Source organism: Panthera onca, chromosome E1 (genome assembly GCF_046562875.1).
Source record: "Panthera onca isolate mPanOnc1 chromosome E1, mPanOnc1 haplotype 2, whole genome shotgun sequence".
NCBI lineage: Eukaryota > Metazoa > Chordata > Mammalia > Carnivora > Felidae > Panthera > Panthera onca.
This window is the reverse complement of record NC_138352.1, coordinates 4,946,432-4,967,531: the sequence shown is the minus strand read 5'-3', so window position 1 is coordinate 4,967,531 and position 21,100 is coordinate 4,946,432. Positions and strand designations below refer to the sequence as shown.

The following is a 21,100-nucleotide window of genomic DNA, read 5'->3' as shown; positions in this document are numbered from 1 at the left end:
GATAAACATTAAAAAAAAAACACCTTAAATTGAAATTCAAGAGCGTGAATCAAGGAGGTGAGGTATTCTGTTCATCCATGTGTACGTTGTCATTGGGATGGCTTTGTCTCTTGCTTTGTGCTTTTTGTTTTGAATCTGATTTTTCATTGTTTTGCGTATTTTTTTGGTCCAAGATAAGACAAAACCCAATTACATACCTGTATGTATTTTTTTCAGAGGAGATTATCTTTTTTAGAGCACAGACACACACACATTATGGACAAAATATAAGATACATCCCTTTGTTCCCGATATTATTTTATTGGTTTACACTATGGATTAAGAAACAGGCCATTCATCTAAGCGTGAATAACACATTCTCCTTTGGTTGGTCGCACTTTACATCTGGACATCCTGCATCATTCCCTCCAGCTCAGTCTTCTGCTTTTTTGTGTTTCTTGCTCCTCGAGCTCATGAGCTTTGCTGTTCACGACTTCCTCCTTGTGCTGTTTTCCTTCTCATTGTTCGGTGGAATCCTTGCTTGTCACCTATTCCAAGGAAAATGTTCAGGTTTCCTGGTCCTGGGAGACTCTGATGACTCCTGTTGACAGCAGCTGGGGTCACAGTGACACATCTTGTCTTCATTCTTTAATTAAGCTGAGCACCTCGACTTTCTCAGTGACGTGGTCATTGGTCACTCTCCGACTGGCACTGTGGCTAGGACTGGCCCACGACTGTTGGTGGTGTCTTTTTGGTCTGTTGGGCTCCACTTTGGGTTCTCACTGCCCTACCGAGCCAATATTTTGGTCAACAACAAGGGCGTTCAACCCAGCTTAGGGCAGTGGTTTCTCGAAAGAGACAGAGAAGGGTATCTGTTCCCTAGAAAACCACAGATATCCAGCTGTATGATCTTCTGATGTAAACTTGTCCAAATGTCCCTTCCTCCTGCTTCCTACTGTTTCCTGCTGCTGTGCTGAATGTGTTAAAAACACTGGGTCATGTACAGGGAAGGAGCTCCCTAAGCAGTATTTCCTTCCCTTGATGTGCAGTGGGTAAGCACTTATTATTTTCTCAAACGTAAGCAAACGCATTATACATTTCAACCCTGAGACAAACTCAGTCCGTGAATGTTTATTACTTTATCTTGTTCCTTGACTTTGTTACTTGTACTTGGTCGATTTTTCAGACCATCTGGATATAAGAATGTACCAAGACGTACAATAATTCTACCCTTTTGGAGTTAGAAATTCAACCTGGAAGAGGACAGCAGGGACAGAGCTCTCCACATAGCAGGACTTGGCTAATTTTGATGAGGAAGTTGATTGCTTGGTGAAGGGGAAGCTCCCGTAGGAAAACCCATAAAAGCCCATGTACCCTATGGTTTTGTTTAAGTCTCTGCCATTTTCTAGGAGAGTTATTTTCGTAGCTTTAATATTATGCCTTAATGTTTAACAGTCATACCAATTATTTGGTATAAACTATCATGGAACTCATGTTAGAATTTTACATGGAAATGCTGGAATGAGTCTTCATAGCAGAAGAAGGGCAAGTCCAGAAGTAAAGTCAGTGATGACATTGAGAAGATTTCTGGGGCATAGCCAAGATGGATAGACATGGATGGGTGGGGAGAGAGAGAAAGAGAGCTAACAGACAGACAGATAACAGATAGTTATACCTTTATATATAGTATGTATCTTTGATAACATGTTAAACTGGGAAATGTACAGGGACTGGACTGTAAAAGCATTGCAGCTCTCATTTAGGCCAATGTTGGATCTTGGCCTGATTGTTATACTCTGTGCCAAATATAAAAACTAAACACCAATTCTGGTTATTTCCTGGACACCCTTTTGGTTTATGATAAGAGCAAAAATAAAATGAACGGTGATCAGTTTTGAGTACAACCCTCAGTGATCTATTTGCTAATGCAGAAGATTAAGCATCTAATATGCCTTTGTGTCATTTGGGAAAGAGGTTGGAATTTGGAATCCCAGGTCATCTGAGACTGCATTGGCTTCTCCGGAGATGCGTGGTTGAGAGTAAATCCCGTAACCTTACCGAGCCTAGGGGCCTCTTAGTCCTGTTTACACGCTAGGTTGTATGGAAGTCAAATGGGAAGCTGCAGGTGGGAGCTTTTATAAACCCATAAGGCTCTTTATGCAAATTATCTACAGAAGCAGAATGCACGTTCATACAATGTGTGAAGTTGACTGAGCAAAATGATTTCCATTGACTCCTAAAATCTTCATTGGTAAAGAGGTCACAGACTGGTAAGTCTCTGATGTATTCCCCAAGGACCGGAAGCCCACACAATGGAACTTTCTCATTTTAACAGAATTTTCCCGCCCTTGACCCCTCTCATACCATAGGGCCTGTAGATCACGTGACAGAATGGCAACAATTTGCAGGACACTACGTGCCTGCTGGAAAGTCCATTCCTACTCCAGGCCTCACTCAAAGATGGCATCCTTCCCTGTCAGGCAGTGTACGGGCCAGAGAAGTATTACTAGGTGTTGAATGTGTTGCCTCCAGAATCCAAAGAGACATACTAGGTGCTGGTCTTCTATCGGTAGGGGATACAAGATATGTCAAATTGTCTTTTACTTTGGAGGAGATACGTAGAGCGCCCCTGATCACTGGAGCCATCAAGCCTTCAAGTGATGGGTCATGGGTGATGGGTTCCTTATCCTCCACGGGATTTGTCCCCTACTCTCTGGAGCATTTGTGTCTTACCCATGTCATCTCTCGGCCTGATAGATCAGTTATCGATGTATCAATATGATGTTCTGTGAGACACTCTAGGTCTCTTACGACTATAACAGAAGCGAGAGAGTTAACATAGCCCTGAGGCAAAACTATAAAGGAATATTATTGTGTAATTCACCTGAGTGTGAACTCTTTTCTAATCAGAATAGAAAACAAGGCATCTGGTTAGTCACCAGCTGAATGTCATGGACCTGTTCTAGAAACAGATACCATGTCTGACAGAGCAGCTGTCACTACCTGTTTGAGTTTACAACAATCTGGTTGTTGTTCAGGACCCATCTGGTTTCTGGAGGGATGAGACTGGCAAATTAAATGAAGATAGATACACTCTCTTTGTATTCTTTTTTTTTTGGGGGGGGGGGGGACAAGTGAGAGAAAGTCAGAGAAAGAGAGAGAGGAAGAGAGAGAGGGACAGAGAGAGAGAGAGAAGCAGGACTCACTGGAAGCAAGTCTCATGGAACTTGAACTCACAAACCGTGAGATCATGACCTGAGCAGATGCTTAACGACTGAGCCACCCAGAAGCCCTCTTTGTATCCTTTATGTCATTAATGGTCTCTACTTTCCCCCTCCTCAGGATACAGTATTGTTCTTGATTCAGTGTCTTGGCTGGGAGTGGGGTTGAAGGAATTATCAGAAGTATCCACTTTCTCTACCCCGTTATGAGACTTCTTACCCATAGGCCAAGGACCCAACATGGGGATTATTCCAAATACCAAATATATTAGTTCTGATGCCATACCTGGTGTTAGAGAACTGGCCACTGGGTGTGTTTGTGTTCATAGACTCAGTGGGACCCCATAAAGCTGGGTTTTAACCGCAACTCCACATATTACCTTAATTTCATGCACCGATTCTAACAATGGGGCCATAGTGACATTTTGGTTTTCTAAGTATCAATGTCCATTTAGGCCCTATGCCCAATAGCTCTTGAAGTGTCTGAGGATTTTTCTTTCTCCAGTGCACAGTCATCCAAGTAAATGGCTGTAGGTCCCTTTGAGTAAGGCCCAGGGGAAATCATCAGAGTATATACTTGTCAAGATGTTTGGGGATTCTTCTGACTGCTTCTTCAGACAATAGATTCTGGACCTTAAGATTAGCTCAGAGCCGGGAACTACACAAGTGATAAGAACTTTTTCCTGGGGTGATAGTGACTGCCCTTAGCCTCTTACTCTCCATTCTTGACTCCCGGTTTTAGCTATTAAGCAACACCCTGTTGGCTGCCTACCTGTTTTGCCCCTATGTGATGGTAAGACTTGTATATTCTACTTAAAGTGGTAAAATATTGCTTCTTCTAAGTAGACTGTGTAAAGTTAAACGTGTCTTTTATAATCCCTAGGGCAATCACTGAAATAAATATACAAATATATGTAGTTTGCCATCGCAGTGGGTAAATTGGAAAACTAAAAATGTTCAGAGAAGACAAAAGAAGGCAGGAAATGGGAAACAGAAGGATGAAAGTCAGAGAAAACAAATAACAAAACAGGAGACCTGAATCCTAAAATAGTAGTAGTTAGATGAAATGTAACTGCTCTAAAGACACCCATTAAAAGACATATATTATCAGGTTGGAATTAAACAAACAAATGAACAAAAAGGACCTCACTTGAGCTGTCTAAAAGAAGGTCACTTCAAATATAATGATATAGATAATTGAAAATTAAAAAATGGGAAAAATATACCATGGAAACACTAATCAAAAGGAAGTGGGAATGGTCCTATTAAAAGCAGGCAAGGTAGACTTCAGAACACGGAAAGTCACTAGGAATGAAGATGGGCGTTATTACATAATGATAAAAAGCCAATTTGCAAGGAAGACATACCAGTCCTAACTATGTATGCACCAAACACGACAGCTTCAAAGTGCATGACACAAGACCAGTTAGACCTGAAAGGAAAAACGGAAGAGTCCATGATTGTTGTTAAAATCTTCAGTACTCCTCTCTCAGTAATCAACAGACCCAGTAAACAGAAAACCAACAAAAATATAGAAAAACTGAAAAACACCATCGACCTACTAGATCTCATAGATATTTATGTAATACCCCACTCAACAGTAGAACACACCTCTCTTCAAGTGCATAAGGAATATTCACCAAGATAAATCATATCCTGGGTCATAACACAAGTCCTAACAAATTTGACATACACAGCAAATTTTCTGACCGCAGTAGAATTAAACTGGAAATCAGGGTGCCTGCGTGGCTCAGTCGGTTATGCGTCTGACTTCAGTTCAAGTCATGACCTCACAGGTTGTCAGTTCGAGCCCCGCGTCGGGCTCTGTGCTGACAGCTCAGAGCCTGGAGCCTGCTTCGGATTCTATGTCTCCCTCTCTCTCTCTCTGCCCCTCCCCACTCCTGCTCTCTCTCTCTCTCTCTCTCAAAAATAAACATTAAAAAAAATTTAGAAACAAAAAAAGAATGAAACCAGAAATCAGTAACTGAAAGATAATAGGAACATCTCCAGGCATTTGGAAATTAACACACTTTGAGATGATTCACAGGTCAAAGAGTAAATCGTCAGGGAGACTAGAAATATTCTGAACCGAATAAAAATGAGACACAGAGAAATGAAAACCCTGATTATCCAAGTGATGATGTCAGTCAGGCAGCATAGAGCCGTGTAGACAGGAGCTTTTCTCTGATTAAACGGTTGACTTTCTCTTCAAAGGCACTGCTTTAGATTTTGATATTAGCCCACAGTTATCTTGGCCATACCAGACGAAAGCTTAGAAATATCGGACCTCCTTGATAAGATTGCTCTTCATAATATGATATGTCCCGGAAACAAAATGTAAATGTTACTCCCTGCTCTACAGGAACTGGCTGAAAAGAAGTGAAAACACCCCAACAGTCCAAGAGAGATCATGTGAACGTGAGGTTTGGCAGGACCTGCGGGACTGAGGTCAGAACTTCTGAAGGCTGTCTTCGCAGGAACTTTTCACAGAAGTCAAACAGTTAAAGCAAATTGCAGAGAGGTGGTAGAGACCGGGGGTGCGGGGGAACATGTGAACTGTTTTCTTCTAAACAAGGACGTCAGTGGATAAAGTGTGATTCTGGATTCCTTGGTTCAGATTTCTCAAGAGTAAGTTCGTTTTATTTTTTCTGGTCTGTGACTTGTGTTTCGGGGTTTTCTTTCTTTCTTTTTTCTTTTCTCCTTATCACAAATTTATAAATTTGGATGCTATCCCTCTGTGGAGAAATTATTTTGAAAATTAATGGGCTGTTTTGATGTTTTGAGTACTCCGTGTTTAACGTGATGGAAGCAACGGCATTGAGTTAAAACACAAAGTTGTAAAAATCATACAACTGTTAATATGATTTTTCACCAGAAACTGAGTGTGGAAATAAGCTGAACTTTGCTTAACATGTTGATCGGGAAGAAGTAGGGATCTTGAGAACGGATTGGTAAACCTGAATTGTTTTTGAAGTGATGGTTCTTTGCTTTTATTGCATAATAATTTGGGGCTATTGTGGATAAACTGTTCCACGACTGTTAGACTGTTGACCAAAAGCATTTACAGAAATATTTTTATTGTCTCTGGCTCTCTTACGCTGTGAGAATTTTGGAAGCGAAAGATGCTTTCTGTGCACACGGTATGTTGAATCAAAATTGACTGCAGCATTTCCTTATCACAGTATTATTTCAAATGTGCATTACTTCTGTAAACAGAGATTTCAAGCTGCTCTGGTATAAGCGTTTTGCCCTGAATTTAACAACCATATAAAAGGAGGAAAATTAGAGCCCTTACAAAATGAAACTATCTACTGCATGTATAATGAGGAATTCATGTTATTGTTAGTCTTTTGATAAACTACAGAACATATGTGAATCGGGGCGGTGGGGGGGGGGGGGGGGGGCGGAGGGAAGTAGGCAATACTAATTTCCAGTGGAAAATCTAAGGGATTGGAGCCACACTGACGTTTCCAGGCTGAATTGGGCTGCAGCTGATTCCACAGTGAGATCACTTTTTGGCCAGCTTACCCTCCTACGCAGCCATGCACAGTCCCCTTAAAAGTGTCCACACTGAATTCTCTGCACTAGGGACAGCCTATGGGATCCTCATTCCTGTTATCACTGGATACCTGACCTAATGCTTCCCCCAGCCCCCCCGCCCCACCTCGGGAACTGTCTTCCTCCCATCACCTGCCATTCCCTGGGCTTTCTAACCTCTTCACCCAACCTGCTTCCACCTAGACTAGCCCCTCAGGCTCATTAGCCTGATGTGTAGGGTTTAACCCCGGGGCTCTCTGAGGCTTTCTTGGCCTCCCATTGGAACTGGCTTCTGGACATCTTCTATGAGTTTGGTCTCTAGGAAATAGCACAGCCTTAAGCGTCATCCCGTGGCATGAATGGAATGACAGCTTCGGGCAAAGGCACAACCATTCCTCATCACTATGGAGAAGTTCATGGCAACCGTGTGGTTTCTGTCCCTGGCCAGCATGAGATGCACATGGGAGGAGGAAAATGCTTGCACCAAATTCAGGACTTAAGAGCCAAATTCAAGGTGGAGGTGCTGACTCTGTGTTCTCAAAAGTCTCGACTCATTCTCCCAAGTCACGTCCCTGGCATGCTTTCCAGAAAACTGATGATCATTCCAGAATATCTTTACTCTCTTTAATCCAGCTTAGATATACTGCTTGCCCCTACAGTGAGGACCTTTTGAAAGCCCTCAGTTTCCACGGTTTTCGGGAGAACCTCAGCAAATCGTATTTGTGTAGTATTGGCTGATTAGGGCTCTGGAACGATGTGGTATTACTATTACACACTGAGAAGCTTCCTTCTGGGAGGTATTTTGGGTCACTGCAAAAAAAAAAAAAAAAGCATAAATTTCCCTGCCTAATCCTCACCACCACCACTAGCTCTCACATATGCACACAGGTGCACACACACACACGTACACGTTCATATATGCTCTTTGCCCAGGGGAACGGCCTGGTGTAATGCTATACTGTTCTCTGGTTGCTGATAGGGTATGTCGGGAAGAATACTGCCCTCTGCAGGCAGTTTTAGGTAGAGTCCATGGGCTGTTTTCACAGTGAACTAGCCCACGTGCAAGTCAGAGCCCTGGGTTCTTAATCTGGCTAAAGTCTATCCAAGCCTCGTTCAGGTGGAGTTTCTATCCCCCACCTCAAGAATAAGTTCAAATACATCACAGCCTTCCCATAGTAACCTTATGCAATCCATTGGCAGCTTTAATTAACTCTGGGTGGCTAAACTCAATCCACTTTATGTATCCTTTAAATTATATGTATTCTTTATATTAAAAATTGAACCAAATTTCTATAGCAGTAACCAGAATGATAGGGTTTGAAATTCAGCTGAGAGATAATTGTCTGGAAAGTGTCTGTTTGTAAGAGGGTCGTGATAATAAATGATGTGGAGTTTCCACTTGAAAAAGAAAGATATTTTCCTAGGAAAGTCCAAAAATTAGTAGTCATCATTAAAAGAATATAAATATCTTTTATATCTTTGGGACAGGAAAGGAAACATGGTGGGGGGGGGGGGTACCTTGATAAACTTCAATAGAAGGTTATTGAGACAGAACTAGAAGCAGACAATAAAACACAATGGAAGATCATCCGAAACAAACATTCATACGTGACTAAATTCACCTCTTAAAAATATAGTATCTATGAGTTTGAACTTCAAAAAAAAATGATGAATCTTTCCTACCTTAATCACACATCTTAAAATTTAGCAAAAGGCTAAAATAAAGAGAAGGATAAAGTGACATGAGGCAAAATATTAAGCTAAAGAAACTTCATGTCCCTATGCTGCTGTCAGAAGTAAAAACAACCTACCATTAAAATAAGAGCAGGGGCACCTGGGTGGCTCGGTTGAGCGTCTGACTTCAGCCCAGGTCACGATTTCACGGTTCGTGAGTTTAAGCCCCGCGTCGGGCTCTGTGCAGACAGCTCGGAGCCTGGAGCCTGCTTCGGATTCTGTGTCTCCCTCTCTCTCAGCCCCACCCCTGCTCATGCTCTGTCTCTCTCTGTCTCTCGAAAGTAAATAAACATAAAAAAATTAAAAAGATAAAATAAAAAGATCCATAGAGCAAGGTTTTATGCACCTAACCACTTAGCCTTTAAATGCACTGACTAGGGGCACCTCGGTGGTTCAGTCAGTTGAGCATCTGTCTGACTTGATTTTGACTCAGGTCATGATGCCGGGGCCAGGGAATTGAGCCCTGGGTCAGGCTCCACGTTCAGCGCAGAGCCTGCTCAAGATTCTCTCTCTCTCTCTCCCTCTCCCTCTCCCTCTCCCTCCCTCCTTCTCCCCTCCCCCTGTCCCTCTCCCCCACTCACACTTGCTCTCTCTTGCTCTCTAAAATACTAAATAAATAGGGGCGCCTGAGTGGCTCAGTCAATTAAAAATTGGACTTCGGTTCAGGTCATGATCCAACAGTCTGTGTATTTGAGCCCCAGTTTGTATATTCAAGCCTGGGCTTTGTGCTGACAGCTCAGTTCCTGGAGCCTGCTTTCAATTTCAATTCTGTCTCCCTCTCTTTTTTTCTTAAACTTTTTAAAGTATTTATTATATATTTTTAAGAGAGAAAGAGACAGAGCATGAGCTGGGTAGGGGCAGAGAGAGAGGGAGACACAGAATGTGAAGCAGGCTTCAGGCTCTGAGCTGTCAGCACAGAGCCCGACGTGGGGCTTGAACTCATGAATAATGAGATCATGACCTGAGCTAAAGTCGCACGCTTAACCGACTGACTCACCCAGGCACCCCTGTCTCCCTCTCTTTCTCTCTGACCCTCCCTGCTTGTCCTCTCTCTCAAAAAAATAAATAAATAGGGGCGCCTGGGTGGCTCAGTCGGTTAAGCGTCCGACTTCAGCTCAGGTCACGATCTCGCAGTCCGTGAGTTTGAGCCCCATGTCGGGCTCTGGGCTGATGGCTCCAAGCCTGGAGCCTGCTTCCGATTCTGTGTCTCCCTCTCTCTCTGCCCCTCCCCCGTTCATGCTCTGTCTCTGTCTCAAAAATAAATAAAACGTTAAAAAAAATTTGTTTTAAATAAATAAATAAAAATAAACAATTTTTTAAAAGTTTAATAAACAAAATAATAAATAAATACACACAGTAAAAAGTAACAGGGGGGCACCTGGGTGGCTCAGTCAATTAAGCATCCAACTTCAGCTCAGGTCATGATCTCACGGTTCATGAGTTTGAGCCCCACATCAGGCTCTCTGCTATCAGCACAAAGCCTGCTTTGGATACTCTGTCTCCTTCTCTCTCTGCCCCTACCCTGCTCTCTCGCTCTCTCTCTCTCAAAAATAAGTAAACATTAAAAAAATTTTTTTAATGTAACAGAGACACAATAAAAAATTGGCAAGTCCATGATCGGTGGAAAAATTTAATAGAATTCCATCATAAAATGATTGCTCTAGCAAATAACATTCAAAAGGGTGCTGAAGGTTCGAAGAACACAATTATGAAAGATACGTACAAAACAAACTAAAGGGTGACATATGGCTATTTCAAGCATACATGGAGTATTTCCAAATATTAAAATATGCTGAACCACCAAGGAAGTCTCAAGGAATTTCAATGAAACAATATCTTACAGAGCAGCACTTCCTCAGACTACAGCATGATCAAGTTAGGGACCAAATATTAAAAAACCACTAAAACCAAAGAAATGCAATATTGTAGGGGCTAAGTAGGGGATCCTAAGTAACATATCTTGTCTGTAGCTGTATTTACATTTCATAGCAAAACTAAAAAAAAAAAAAAAAGGCAACAAATAACACACATCAATAAACATTTACGGCTGGGATGTGTGGGGTAGTTTTTAGGTGGTTCTGCTGATCTTGGATAAGTTTTCTCAGATCTCTGGGGTCTGGCTGGCCGTCCTTTGATGTCGGCTACTCTATACTCGGATGACTGGGATGAGTCCGCTGTTTCATGTGCTTTTCATCCCAGAGGCTAGCCCAGGTATGCTCTGATAGCAATGGCAGAGCCACAGGAACAAGAAGATAGATTCAAGGTCTCATAAGGTCTAGGCTCAGAACTGGCACAATTCTGGTAACAGAGTGCTCCCATTCCTCTCTACAGTCAAAGTTATCGTCTGCCCTCAAGGAAGGAACTCCAGAGTTCTCAGACAAAAGGTATGGACAAAAGTAGAGGTGAAGAATTGGAACTTCTATGTTGAATAGGAGTGGTAGGAGTGAGTGCCCTTGTCTTGTTCCCGATCTTAGAGGAAAAGCTTTCAACCTTTCACCATTGAGTATGATGTCAGCCACGGGCTTGTGGTATATGGCCTTTATCGTGCTGAGGTTTATTCTTTCTATGCTTACTTTTTTGAAAGTTTTTATCATGAAAGGATGTGTATTCTGTGAAATGCTTTGCATCTATTGAGATGACCGTATGATTTTTACCGTTCTACTCGTGTGCTGTATTACATTCATTGATTTGCATATATTGAACCATCCTTGCATCTTGGGGGTGAATCCCATTTGGTTGTGGTGTATCATGTGTGGTTGTGTTCAGTTTGCTAAAATCTTGTTGAGGGTTTTTACATCTATGTTCCTTAGGGATATTGGTCTGTAATTTTCTCTTCTTATAGTATCCATATCTGGCATTGGCCTTGGGGTAATGCTGACCTCATAGAATGATTCTGCAAGTATACCCTCCCCTTCAGGTTTTTGAAGTCTTTGAGAAGGACTGGCATTCATTCTTTTCTGATTGGTAGAATTCAGTGAAGCTGTGTGGTCCTGGGCTTTTCTTTTTTGGGAGGTTGTTTAATTTTAATTTTTTATTTTTTTATTTGAGGGAGAGAGGGAGAGTGTGTGCACATGAGCAAGTGAGGGGCAGAGGGAAAAAGAGAGAGAGAGAGAGAGAGAGAGAGAGAGAGAGAGAGAGAGAGAATCTCAAGCAGGCCCCATGCTCAGTGCAGAGCCCACTGTGGGGCTTGATCCCACAATCGTGGGATCATGACCTGAGCCAAAATTAAAAGTTAGACGCTTAACCAACAGAGCCACGAAGGCACCCCTGTTGGAAGGTTTTTGATCACTGATTCGAAGTCCTTCCAGCTTTTCTTTTGTTACTCATTTCTAGTTTCCTATTCTCATGGTCAGAGAAGAAACTTAGTATAATTTCAGTTTGTTGAGACTTGGTTTGTTGCTTGTTGTACGATCTATCCTTGTATCTGTTGGGAGGTCTTGGATATGTGAAAGCATCCTCTCTCCTCCTTGGATGATAGCCTGTCTCTGCTTTGTATCAGTGCTGGATTCCCAAGCAAACCTCAGCAATAACTCACCTTTGCTTAAGAACGGGGGCAGAGAGGTTTCCCACCGCATTCTTGATGGTAGATGGCCATTGCTAACTCCATGCAAGGGTCGTGTTGTGCCAAATAAGGTGTGTTTGGATGGATGTTGTTGCAGCCCACGGGATGACAGGGAAGCCTGAATGTCAAGCTATGGGCACAAGGACTGGAGTGCTCTGTCTTTGCAGTGGAGAGCAGAAGGAAACAAAAGTCTGGGGGAAAGGCTCCAGCTGTCTCAGGCTCCCAGATGCATTACCGCTGTGTGGTCAAGAGCTGTTGGAAACCCCCAGTGAAACCTGTACCATCCAGATGCTTTGTGCTGAAGGAAATCATTTCCTCTGAGCAGTGGGGGGGTGGGAAGGAAAATGAACCCCTCTGACACCAAAAAGAAGAGTCTCTTCTTCCCGAAATGCCTCTTCAGTCCTTTCTCCTGACAGTTTTACATCATGGCGGCTGGCAAAGGAAAATATGTCTGGGGCCCAGATCTGCTTTCACAGAGCGGGCTGCAAAGGATGACTTTTGAGCTGAGAGGCGAAAAAATGATGATCGACACAATGCATGATGAACAAATGAGGGAGTAAAGAGTTTGGACGTGGGAGGAAAAGAAAGCCAGGGCAGCGGGTTATGAAAAGCTAACTTCGGAACTCTCAATTCCTAGTGCTTATGTCTAGCACTGCAACGATCAGCCTGCTCTGTTTTGATTGTTTGTTTGTGGGGAGATTTCTTCTCATTAAGGCCATTGCATTTACGTGATCGTCTTGTCTTTCTTATTAAACAGGGCAAAATGATTAAGAGGGAGATAAGTGTGTGTCAACAAACATGCGCATTATTATGCAAGAACCTTCTTAAAAAATGGAGAATGAAGAGAGAGCCCTTAATGGTATGCCTGTCCCTTTGCATTTACAGGACGAAAATGTATATTCTTTGGGAAATAGCTATACTTTATCTCCCCTCCCAAAAACAAAACACAACAACCTTTCTGTTGCAGAAGAAGCTGTTCCTCAAACTGCAATCTCTCTGCAGACATTTCACTTGACATAGACCCTAAATTGAGGTCTTAAAGCACTGAAGCTGGCCAACAATACAAAATCCAATAAATGTTTTAAAAGTCAACGGTCACGGGGCGCCTGGGTGGCTCAGTCGGTTGAGCGTCCGACTTCAGCTCAGGTCACGATCTCACGGTCCGTGAGTTCGAGCCCCGCGTCGGGCTCTGGGCTGATGGCTCAGAGCCTGGAGACAGCTTCCGATTCTGTGTCTCCCTCTCTCTCTGCTCCTCCCCCATTCATGCTCTGTCTCTCTCTCTGTCTCAAAAATAAATAAATGTTAAAAAAAAAAAAACATTTAAAAATACATTATTCTCTTCAAACAAGTGGAAAACTTGGAAATGCCATTAGTGCCAAGAACAAAATTAGTATTAGCCCCTATAATTCTACCATACAACCAAAATCCTGGTTAAACTCCAGGGTCTTTTTAAAATCAGGTAGTTACAGCTTCTCCGGTTGCCTGAATCGTATGGAGTTTCCAATACCAGACTCTTGCCTTGTAGCCAATGTATTATTGCTAAGGAAGAGGTGTCCTTGAACTGTCTCATGTAACACTAGGCTTTGAGCAGAATCAGATACAGCGTGAGTAGTTCCTGCCCACTGGTAATAATTTATGATAGGTCGCCACTGTTGTCTCTCATACGTCCGTGATCAGTGCATGCTTTAGACTGGTGCTGTGGATCGATACATTTGAATTCCTACGAATAACTCATTGGAATTAGACTGCTGACATTTGTAAGGTACATATTTTAAACAGTTCCTAATGTGGCATACATTGAGATCAGAAAGATGAATGAGACAAACTGTATGCCCAAATGATTGTGGATAACTGATTCAAACTCATAATTTTCTTTATTCTTTGTCTCGGATTGTGTAGGAATGGCTAAGCTCATTGCTCCTACTGCTTTTTTTGTATGAATATCCTATTTATCATGAAGCTCATGATTTTTCTTCACTGCCCGCCATGGACCTGGGACCGGTAGATTCATTCAATGATACTACATTTGCTATTGCATTCACACCGGTCACCAACGTAACCCAGCAGATCATGGACAAAGTAGCCTTGGCCTCCTTCATGAAAGGTGAGTTTTCTGGCAGCCAAAGAGAAATATTTCTGATGGCAATATTTGGTTCAAGTGACTTTAGATGCATGCATTTAATTTGCATTTCAGTGGATAAACCACGTTACTTGTCAGATTTTCTAGATTATGTGAAATTGGAGTGCACAGTCTCTCAAGAGAGAACTCTTGATCTCGCATAGGATTTGGGGAAGCATGGAATATAGAGTTTGGCAGACTTTGAAAAGCAGGAGTGTTTAGGAAATCGTTGACATTGCCGTGGAAGCATTATTACTAAAATGAGGCTCTCCCTCCAGCGTTTGCTTGTGATGAGTGACAAAAACAGCTAGTCTCTCCTTGAGTTTGATTATAGGAATTCTTTCTCCACCGTTTTACTACCAAAAAACAGCTTTACTATATTTGAGGATTCTATGGAGGAGTGAGTATTCATTGTGTGTTTCAGATTTCCACGCTTCCGTGTTAAGATACTTATCAATGAAAAATAAGAGTAAATATGTGGATCCTGAGAAACTTAACAGAAACCCATGGGGGAGGGGAAGGAAAAAAAAAAGAGGTTAGAGTGGGAGAGAGCCAAAGCATAAGAGACTCTTAAAAACTGAGAACAAACTGAGGGTTGATGGGGGGTGGGAGGGAGGGGAAGGTGGGTGATGGGTATTGAGGAGGGCACCTTTTGGGATGAGCACTGGGTGTTGTATGGAAACCAATTTGGCGATAAATTTCGTATATTAAAAAAAGAAAAAAGAAAAATAAGAGTATTATTACTGTCAGGATCACTTCCCTGAAAACTAATTTTTTTAAATCAGAGGAGAAGCAGCCTGGTGCAGAGGCAAGAGAACTAGTCTTAGAGTCAAAGAACGCTTGACTAAAAGTGTTTCTATGACTGGGTTTGCATTGCGTTTTGCAAGTCATCAACTTCTCTGAGCCACATTATCACCATAGTCAAGATACGATAAACAATGCTATGGTTTTCATGACTATTTCAGTTGAGAATGAGAGAATCCCAATTCAGCTTGTCTCAAAAAAAAGGGGGTGCTAGACACTTAAAGGAAAAGAGTATGGATAGAGATGTGTCAACAACAAAGGAAGAAATACGTCTCCAATTCTTAGGTCTGTAGTATTATGTGCTGGCCTCATTCTCAGGTTGGCTCCCCCCAAACAGAAGCTGACTTAGTCTGTAGAATCTCCAGATTTAAGCCCTACCACAAACAACCCCTGTGAAAAGCGTACAGAAAAGTTCAAAATAATTTCAGAGATTAGACCCGTTGGAAAAATGGTCTACTGTGGATTAATGTTGGTCTCGGTCCACCAAGAACTAATCTCATTGGATAGAAGAATAAACTATTGTCATTGCCCGTTGGCTGAGTTCCTACGTCACTTTGCAAACCACATCCAAACCACGTGGTATGTGAGTGGGAGAGTGGCAGTATCCCAGATGAATTTTGGAGTGTTTACTAGAAGGGGGACTGAATGTCAGGCAACTAAAAACAATTCTTTGCAAATATAAATGCATACCTCCAAGGGAAATCTATGGTGATTGCCCTATAATTGTGAGTTGAGTTATAATTTAAAAATGGATTAGAGCTTGCACAACTTTGTGAATATGCTAGAAATCATGAAGTTGTACAGTTTAAAGGATGAATTTTATGTTCTATGAATTATATCTCAATTTTTAAAAAGAACATAAAAATGTGCCTTGGAAGGTACTTCATGTTAATTTTGAACACCATAACTCTCCACCACGCGTATTACTGTGAGGAGAACTTTTGGATCTTTTTCTGCCCAGTCCCTGGAAATCCATAAAATGTCTCTTCTCTTTGTCACCTTATGTCCATGATGCTAGTACAGCTTATGTAACCATTAATTTTGTGCTTGGATTCTGACTCCTTAACTGTATTGAGTATCCAGAAGTCCACCTGTCTGTAAGCTATATTTGGAGGTTCTGTGGTCACAGTTCCCAAATTATGTTGGGCTTTTCCTTCCTGTCCATGCTTCGCTGCACACTTCCAGGACAGGTGGATGGTTTACAGCCAAACTTGTTTTCCCATCACGCCTCACCAACCACCTCCGCCTTACTTCCTTCCAAATTGGAATGTTTACACTGTGCATCTTACCTGCAAACACTGACCCCACTTCTGATTCAAGATCGTAGCCTGATCGCTCTCCACCTAAGGTGTAGTCTCCTTGTCTATCCCAACACATGTTTGCCTTGGTTCACAGATGTCCTCCTAGGAAGTCACAACGCTATGAAAATGTGCCTCTCAGCAACACCCTAGTTCAAAGTCCCCCGCAACAGTTAATACATATTCATTAAATGACTACTGCGCACAGGGTCTTTACATCAAGTTTATCTTTACAATGAACGCGTTGTTATCTTTGTGTCATAAATAATGTAACTAAAATTGTAAATATTCGTTAAATGCTATCGTGTGCTAGATTTTTATAGAGACTTTATTCTGTAGTAATAGAATATGATTCTATCATATTGTTATTATGTATTTTACTTTTTTATACTCTAGTAATATTCTGTACTACTAAAAATAGATATTATTATGTTTATTTTACAAACAGTGAGATTCAGTGATAAAGGTTATGTGACTTGCTCAGGATCACATGGATTTAAGGAATAGATTCCAGGAAAAAAAAAGTAATTTTATCAAAATACATGCTGCCTTCTTTTTTGCCTTCATCTTCAACACTCCCATCCAACCCAGGACTTGCTTTGTATTCCTTCTCATCTTTTCAGTCTTAATGAGACATCTGTATGGCGTTGAATACACTATCTGCAGAAAAGAGAGATTATTTTAGTGATGTCAACATAGTCGACATATTTTTTAAATTTCTCACTCTTGTTTTTAGTCTATTTAGCATACTGTCAGGATTATTAAAGGAAAAAGAATTTTTATAATCATTTCTACCTGCTGTAAACCAGAGACTAAGCCAGAGACTAACTGTGATTTTAAAAAAAGATATATGCATGTGCTTACTACCATTGGAGATTTATTGCAAAGCTAATTCTTATGTGAATAGTTTAATTGGAATGGAGTAATATTATATGTGATTGAAATTGGTTCAAGAACTACAAATGAAAATAAAATAACTAATTTTCATGGAGTCCTTCCGAATGTGTCTAGATGAACGTTAGCAATGTCTGTTCCCAAATTTTACTCCTCCTGACTTAACAGTGATATTTGATTTTGTTTTATTTCCAGTGAAAGCTCTAATAAGCAATTTAACATGGCCTCCTAAAGTTGATCTCTTGTAATTTACTAATAAATATATTCCTTTCTTGTAATGGCAGGTAGAGAAGTCTTGGGACTGTCCAGTGAAGAAGATATTCAAGAATTAAGGACACATTATCTTGCAGAAATAATACAAGTCAGCTTTTCTAATACATTCTCGTATCATTTGAAATTCTCACTGGGATACAGAATCCCAACGATCAAGGAACACAGGGACCATACAGGTAACTAGCTAGCTACCCAGTTCCACTGCTCTCTATTACAATTATGTTATAGGCTGTACATGGGAACATATGTTAGCACAACAAATGTAAAAACCCTTGCCTGTGATGTGATGTCAGTAGGATAATCAACACATTTTAAAAATGTATAGTGGTTTTGGGGTTTATTAACATACTGTATTAGATGGTTATTATATATGGTTATACATATGTACATATATTTATACATGTATTATACACATGTATTATATGTACATATATGATATACATATATTTACACAGATACACGTATATGTATACACATGCATATATATGTATACATATCTATTATATGCAATATGCAGTTGTAATATATTAATTTTAAAGGAAAGTATATTTGTTTATGGATAAAATAGAATAAACTTCTCTTCAAGTGTCTGAGTAAGCTTATTCTTGAGGGCCCAAAATGAAGAAGTCACCAAATCCAAACCGATTGATTATTATTAATGCTGTATGATTTTGCCAGTCTCAGTAACGAAGAGATTTAGGTTTTAGCTGCATGAGGACAAGTGAGAAGATCTGGGGTTTAAGTGAGATGAAAATTTCTATATTAATGTGGAACTTGAGGAGACTATATACTCAGCGAAGAAGTGGACAAGAAAAAAAGCCAAGATGGTCTTTAAAAAGAGTGAAATTATAAGTAATTAACACAGTATGCTATTGCCGTAGTAAAAGACCAATAAAACAGAAGGAAACCTGGAAAACTCTCACCTAAACATGAAAACTAACATATGACTGAGAAGACGTTGTGATCAGTGCTGGGAAAATTCTCTCTGCATAAAGAAGAAAATGAAATTATCTTATACTTAACAGCCAATTCCAAGTACGGAACTCAATGGAAAACAAATTACTATAAACTGTCTAGAAGTCAATATAGGAGAGTATATTTATAACTGTTGGATAAAATAGAATTCTTAAAGCAAAAAATGCATCAACTACAAAAGAAAAGACAGCTAAATTCAACTAGAGAAAAATTAAAGAATTACCTTCACCAAAAGACCTCAGAGAGAGAGTGAAAAGTAAAGGCAAAACTTGTGATGAAATGTTTATACAAATAAAACTAACAATGGGGCGCCTGGGTGGCTCCGTCGGTTAAGCATCTGACTTCGGCTCAGGTCATGATCTTGTGGTTTTTGAGTTCGAGCCCTGCGTCGGGCTCTGTGCTGACAGCTCGGAGCCTAGAGCCTGCTTCAGATTCTGTGTCTCCCTCTCTCTCTGCCCCTCCCCTGCTCACGCTCTGTGTCTGTCTCTCAATAATAAATAAAACGTTAAAAATTTTTTTTTTAAAAAACAAAACTAACAAAAGGTCAATAACCAGAATATAGAAAGATTTTCTTTGGATAGATAAGGGGGAAAAAACGTAGAAATAGGAAAGAAGTGAACGATATAAATAGGAACTTTGTAGAAGGAGAAACACAGATCCAGAATAAACACATGGACAGATGTTTGCCTCCATTAGCATTCAGGCAAATGCATTTTGAAACCACGTTCAACCAGATTGGCAAAGAACAGTAAATAGAACAATACAAAGTATTGACAAGGATCTGTAACAAAGAAAATCCAATTGTTATAAAGTATTTGAATTCCACAAAAATTGAGAAATTTTATTTTTACTTTGAAGATGTGTATAACCTGTAACCCAGCATCATAGAAATTTTATTAGGGAAAATCTCATGCCTATTGAAGATTTGCAGCCTATTCTCCTCTCCCTCCTGAGGTCATAGAATAATTGTTTTTAGCTATAATTAGATACCTAGACTCAAGGCATTGAAAAGCAGATGTGAGTTCTCTACAACCTTTCCTCACATACTTCTGCAAGCTAGATAGAAACCCTGTCACCTTGGGACCCTTAGATGTGAAACAGAGGACCTTGCACCCCTCCTTCCAAAGATCTGTGCTGAATCTATAGTCTGAGAAGTAAACTTTTGCTGTGAAAAGACATTGAGATCTGAGGGTTGTTTGTTACTAGGCATATTGTAGACTATCCTGACTGATACACGCATATTATGAGAAGACGTATATAAGGACTTTCATAGCAGCAAACTTTTTTTTCTTTGCAATAGTAAAAAGAAAAAAAAACCTAACCAAATTATCAATAAGAGAATGGATAAATACATTGAATTATTTTCTTTCAATGTGGTTCTACACAATCATAAGAAGAAAAAATAAGGCCATAAATTTCAAAATCATAATATAGAATAAATGAAACAAAATACAGAACGATCACTGTAATGAGATGCAAGATATAAATAATTTTTAAAAATTTTTAATATTTATTTTTTTGAGAGAGAGAGACAGATTGCTAGTAGGGGAGAAGCAGAGAGAGAGAGGGGGAGACCCAGAATCGGAAGCAGGCTCCAGGCTCTGGCTGCCAGCATAGAGCCCAATGCAGGGCTTGAACTCACGGGTCATGAGATCATGACCTGAGCAGAAGTCAGACATTTAACCAACTGTGCCACCCAGATGCCCCAAAAGTTTTAAATTACATGTATAGTTTTGAGATACATTGTAAAAGCTTAAAAGCATATGTGAACACAAAGTTCAGGAAAGCAGTGAGCCAGTTAGAAACTTGGTGCTAGGAAAAGCAATGAGATCCTAGGCAATATACTGGGGTTTGCAATTGTATTTGTAATGATTTATTTATTTTTAAAATTTGGCCATGGGTACATATGTACTCTGAGCTTTTCTGGGCCTGAGCTATTTTGAAATGATTTTTAAACGGTTAAAATTTTAATGAAACTTACACATAATTCCAATATTCAATTTTAATTTTTCATATTAAATAATGTCTGTCTCTTTTTTTAAATGTTTATTTAGTTTTGACAGAGAAAGACACAAAATCCAAAGTAGGCTCCAGGCTCTAGGCTCTAAGCTCTCAGCGCAGAACCCAATGCAGGGTTCAAACTCACTAACTGTGAGATCATGACCCAAGCCGAAGTCGGACGCTTAAGTGACTAAGCCACCCAGGTGCCCCATAAATAGTGTCTCTTTAATGCAGTTTCATACTCAATGGACTGATAGGCTTTTTTTTCTTTTTCTTTTTCTTTTTCTTTTTTTTTTTTTTTTTGGTAAGAGTTTTTTCTTCAAAAGATGTTCCGACTGACATGATTTAAACATAGTAGGTCATGCCCTCCAAACGCCCAGTTGCTCATTACTGCCTGTGGTGTATTTAATGCTAGGCAAAGCTTTAGTTCTCAATCCGTATGAGACCTACTAATCTTTGGAAACCCAAAAAGATTTTGTTTTGACAGTACAAAATCGTGAAGAGAAGAGCTCAACAAGATTCTTTTTTTTTTTTTTTAATTTTTTAATGTTTAGTTTTGAGAGAGAGGGAGAGAGAGAAAGAGAGAGCGCAGGGAGGGGCAGAGAGACAGAGGGAGACACAGAATCTGAAACAGGCTCAAGGCTCTGAGATGTCAGTACAGAGCTGATGCAGGGCTTGAACTCACAAACCACGAGATCATGAC

At 40.4% G+C, this 21,100-nt stretch overlaps 1 protein-coding gene across 6 annotated transcripts in view; it reads left to right on the top strand.

The window, feature by feature from the left end:
* The window catches only part of ABCA8 (ATP binding cassette subfamily A member 8), a 91,574-nt gene that overhangs the window by 15,084 nt on the left and 55,390 nt on the right, over nucleotides 1–21,100 (top strand). For 3 of the 6 annotated variants that reach the window (XR_013552218.2, XM_060645582.3, XM_078438234.2), the window contains exons 1-4: nucleotides 5,718–5,828; nucleotides 12,791–12,892; nucleotides 13,933–14,137; nucleotides 17,433–17,597. Coding sequence is in view for 5 of the 6 variants with exons in the window: in XM_060645582.3 (XP_060501565.3) it covers nucleotides 12,797–12,892; nucleotides 13,933–14,137; nucleotides 17,433–17,597 (466 nt within the window). In the remaining variant the exon portion in view is untranslated. Of the gene's footprint in view, nucleotides 1–5,717; nucleotides 5,829–12,790; nucleotides 12,893–13,932; nucleotides 14,138–17,432; nucleotides 17,598–21,100 lie in introns of those variants that run through there. The other 3 variants (XM_060645586.3, XM_060645585.3, XM_060645584.3) reach the window with 2 other exon arrangements.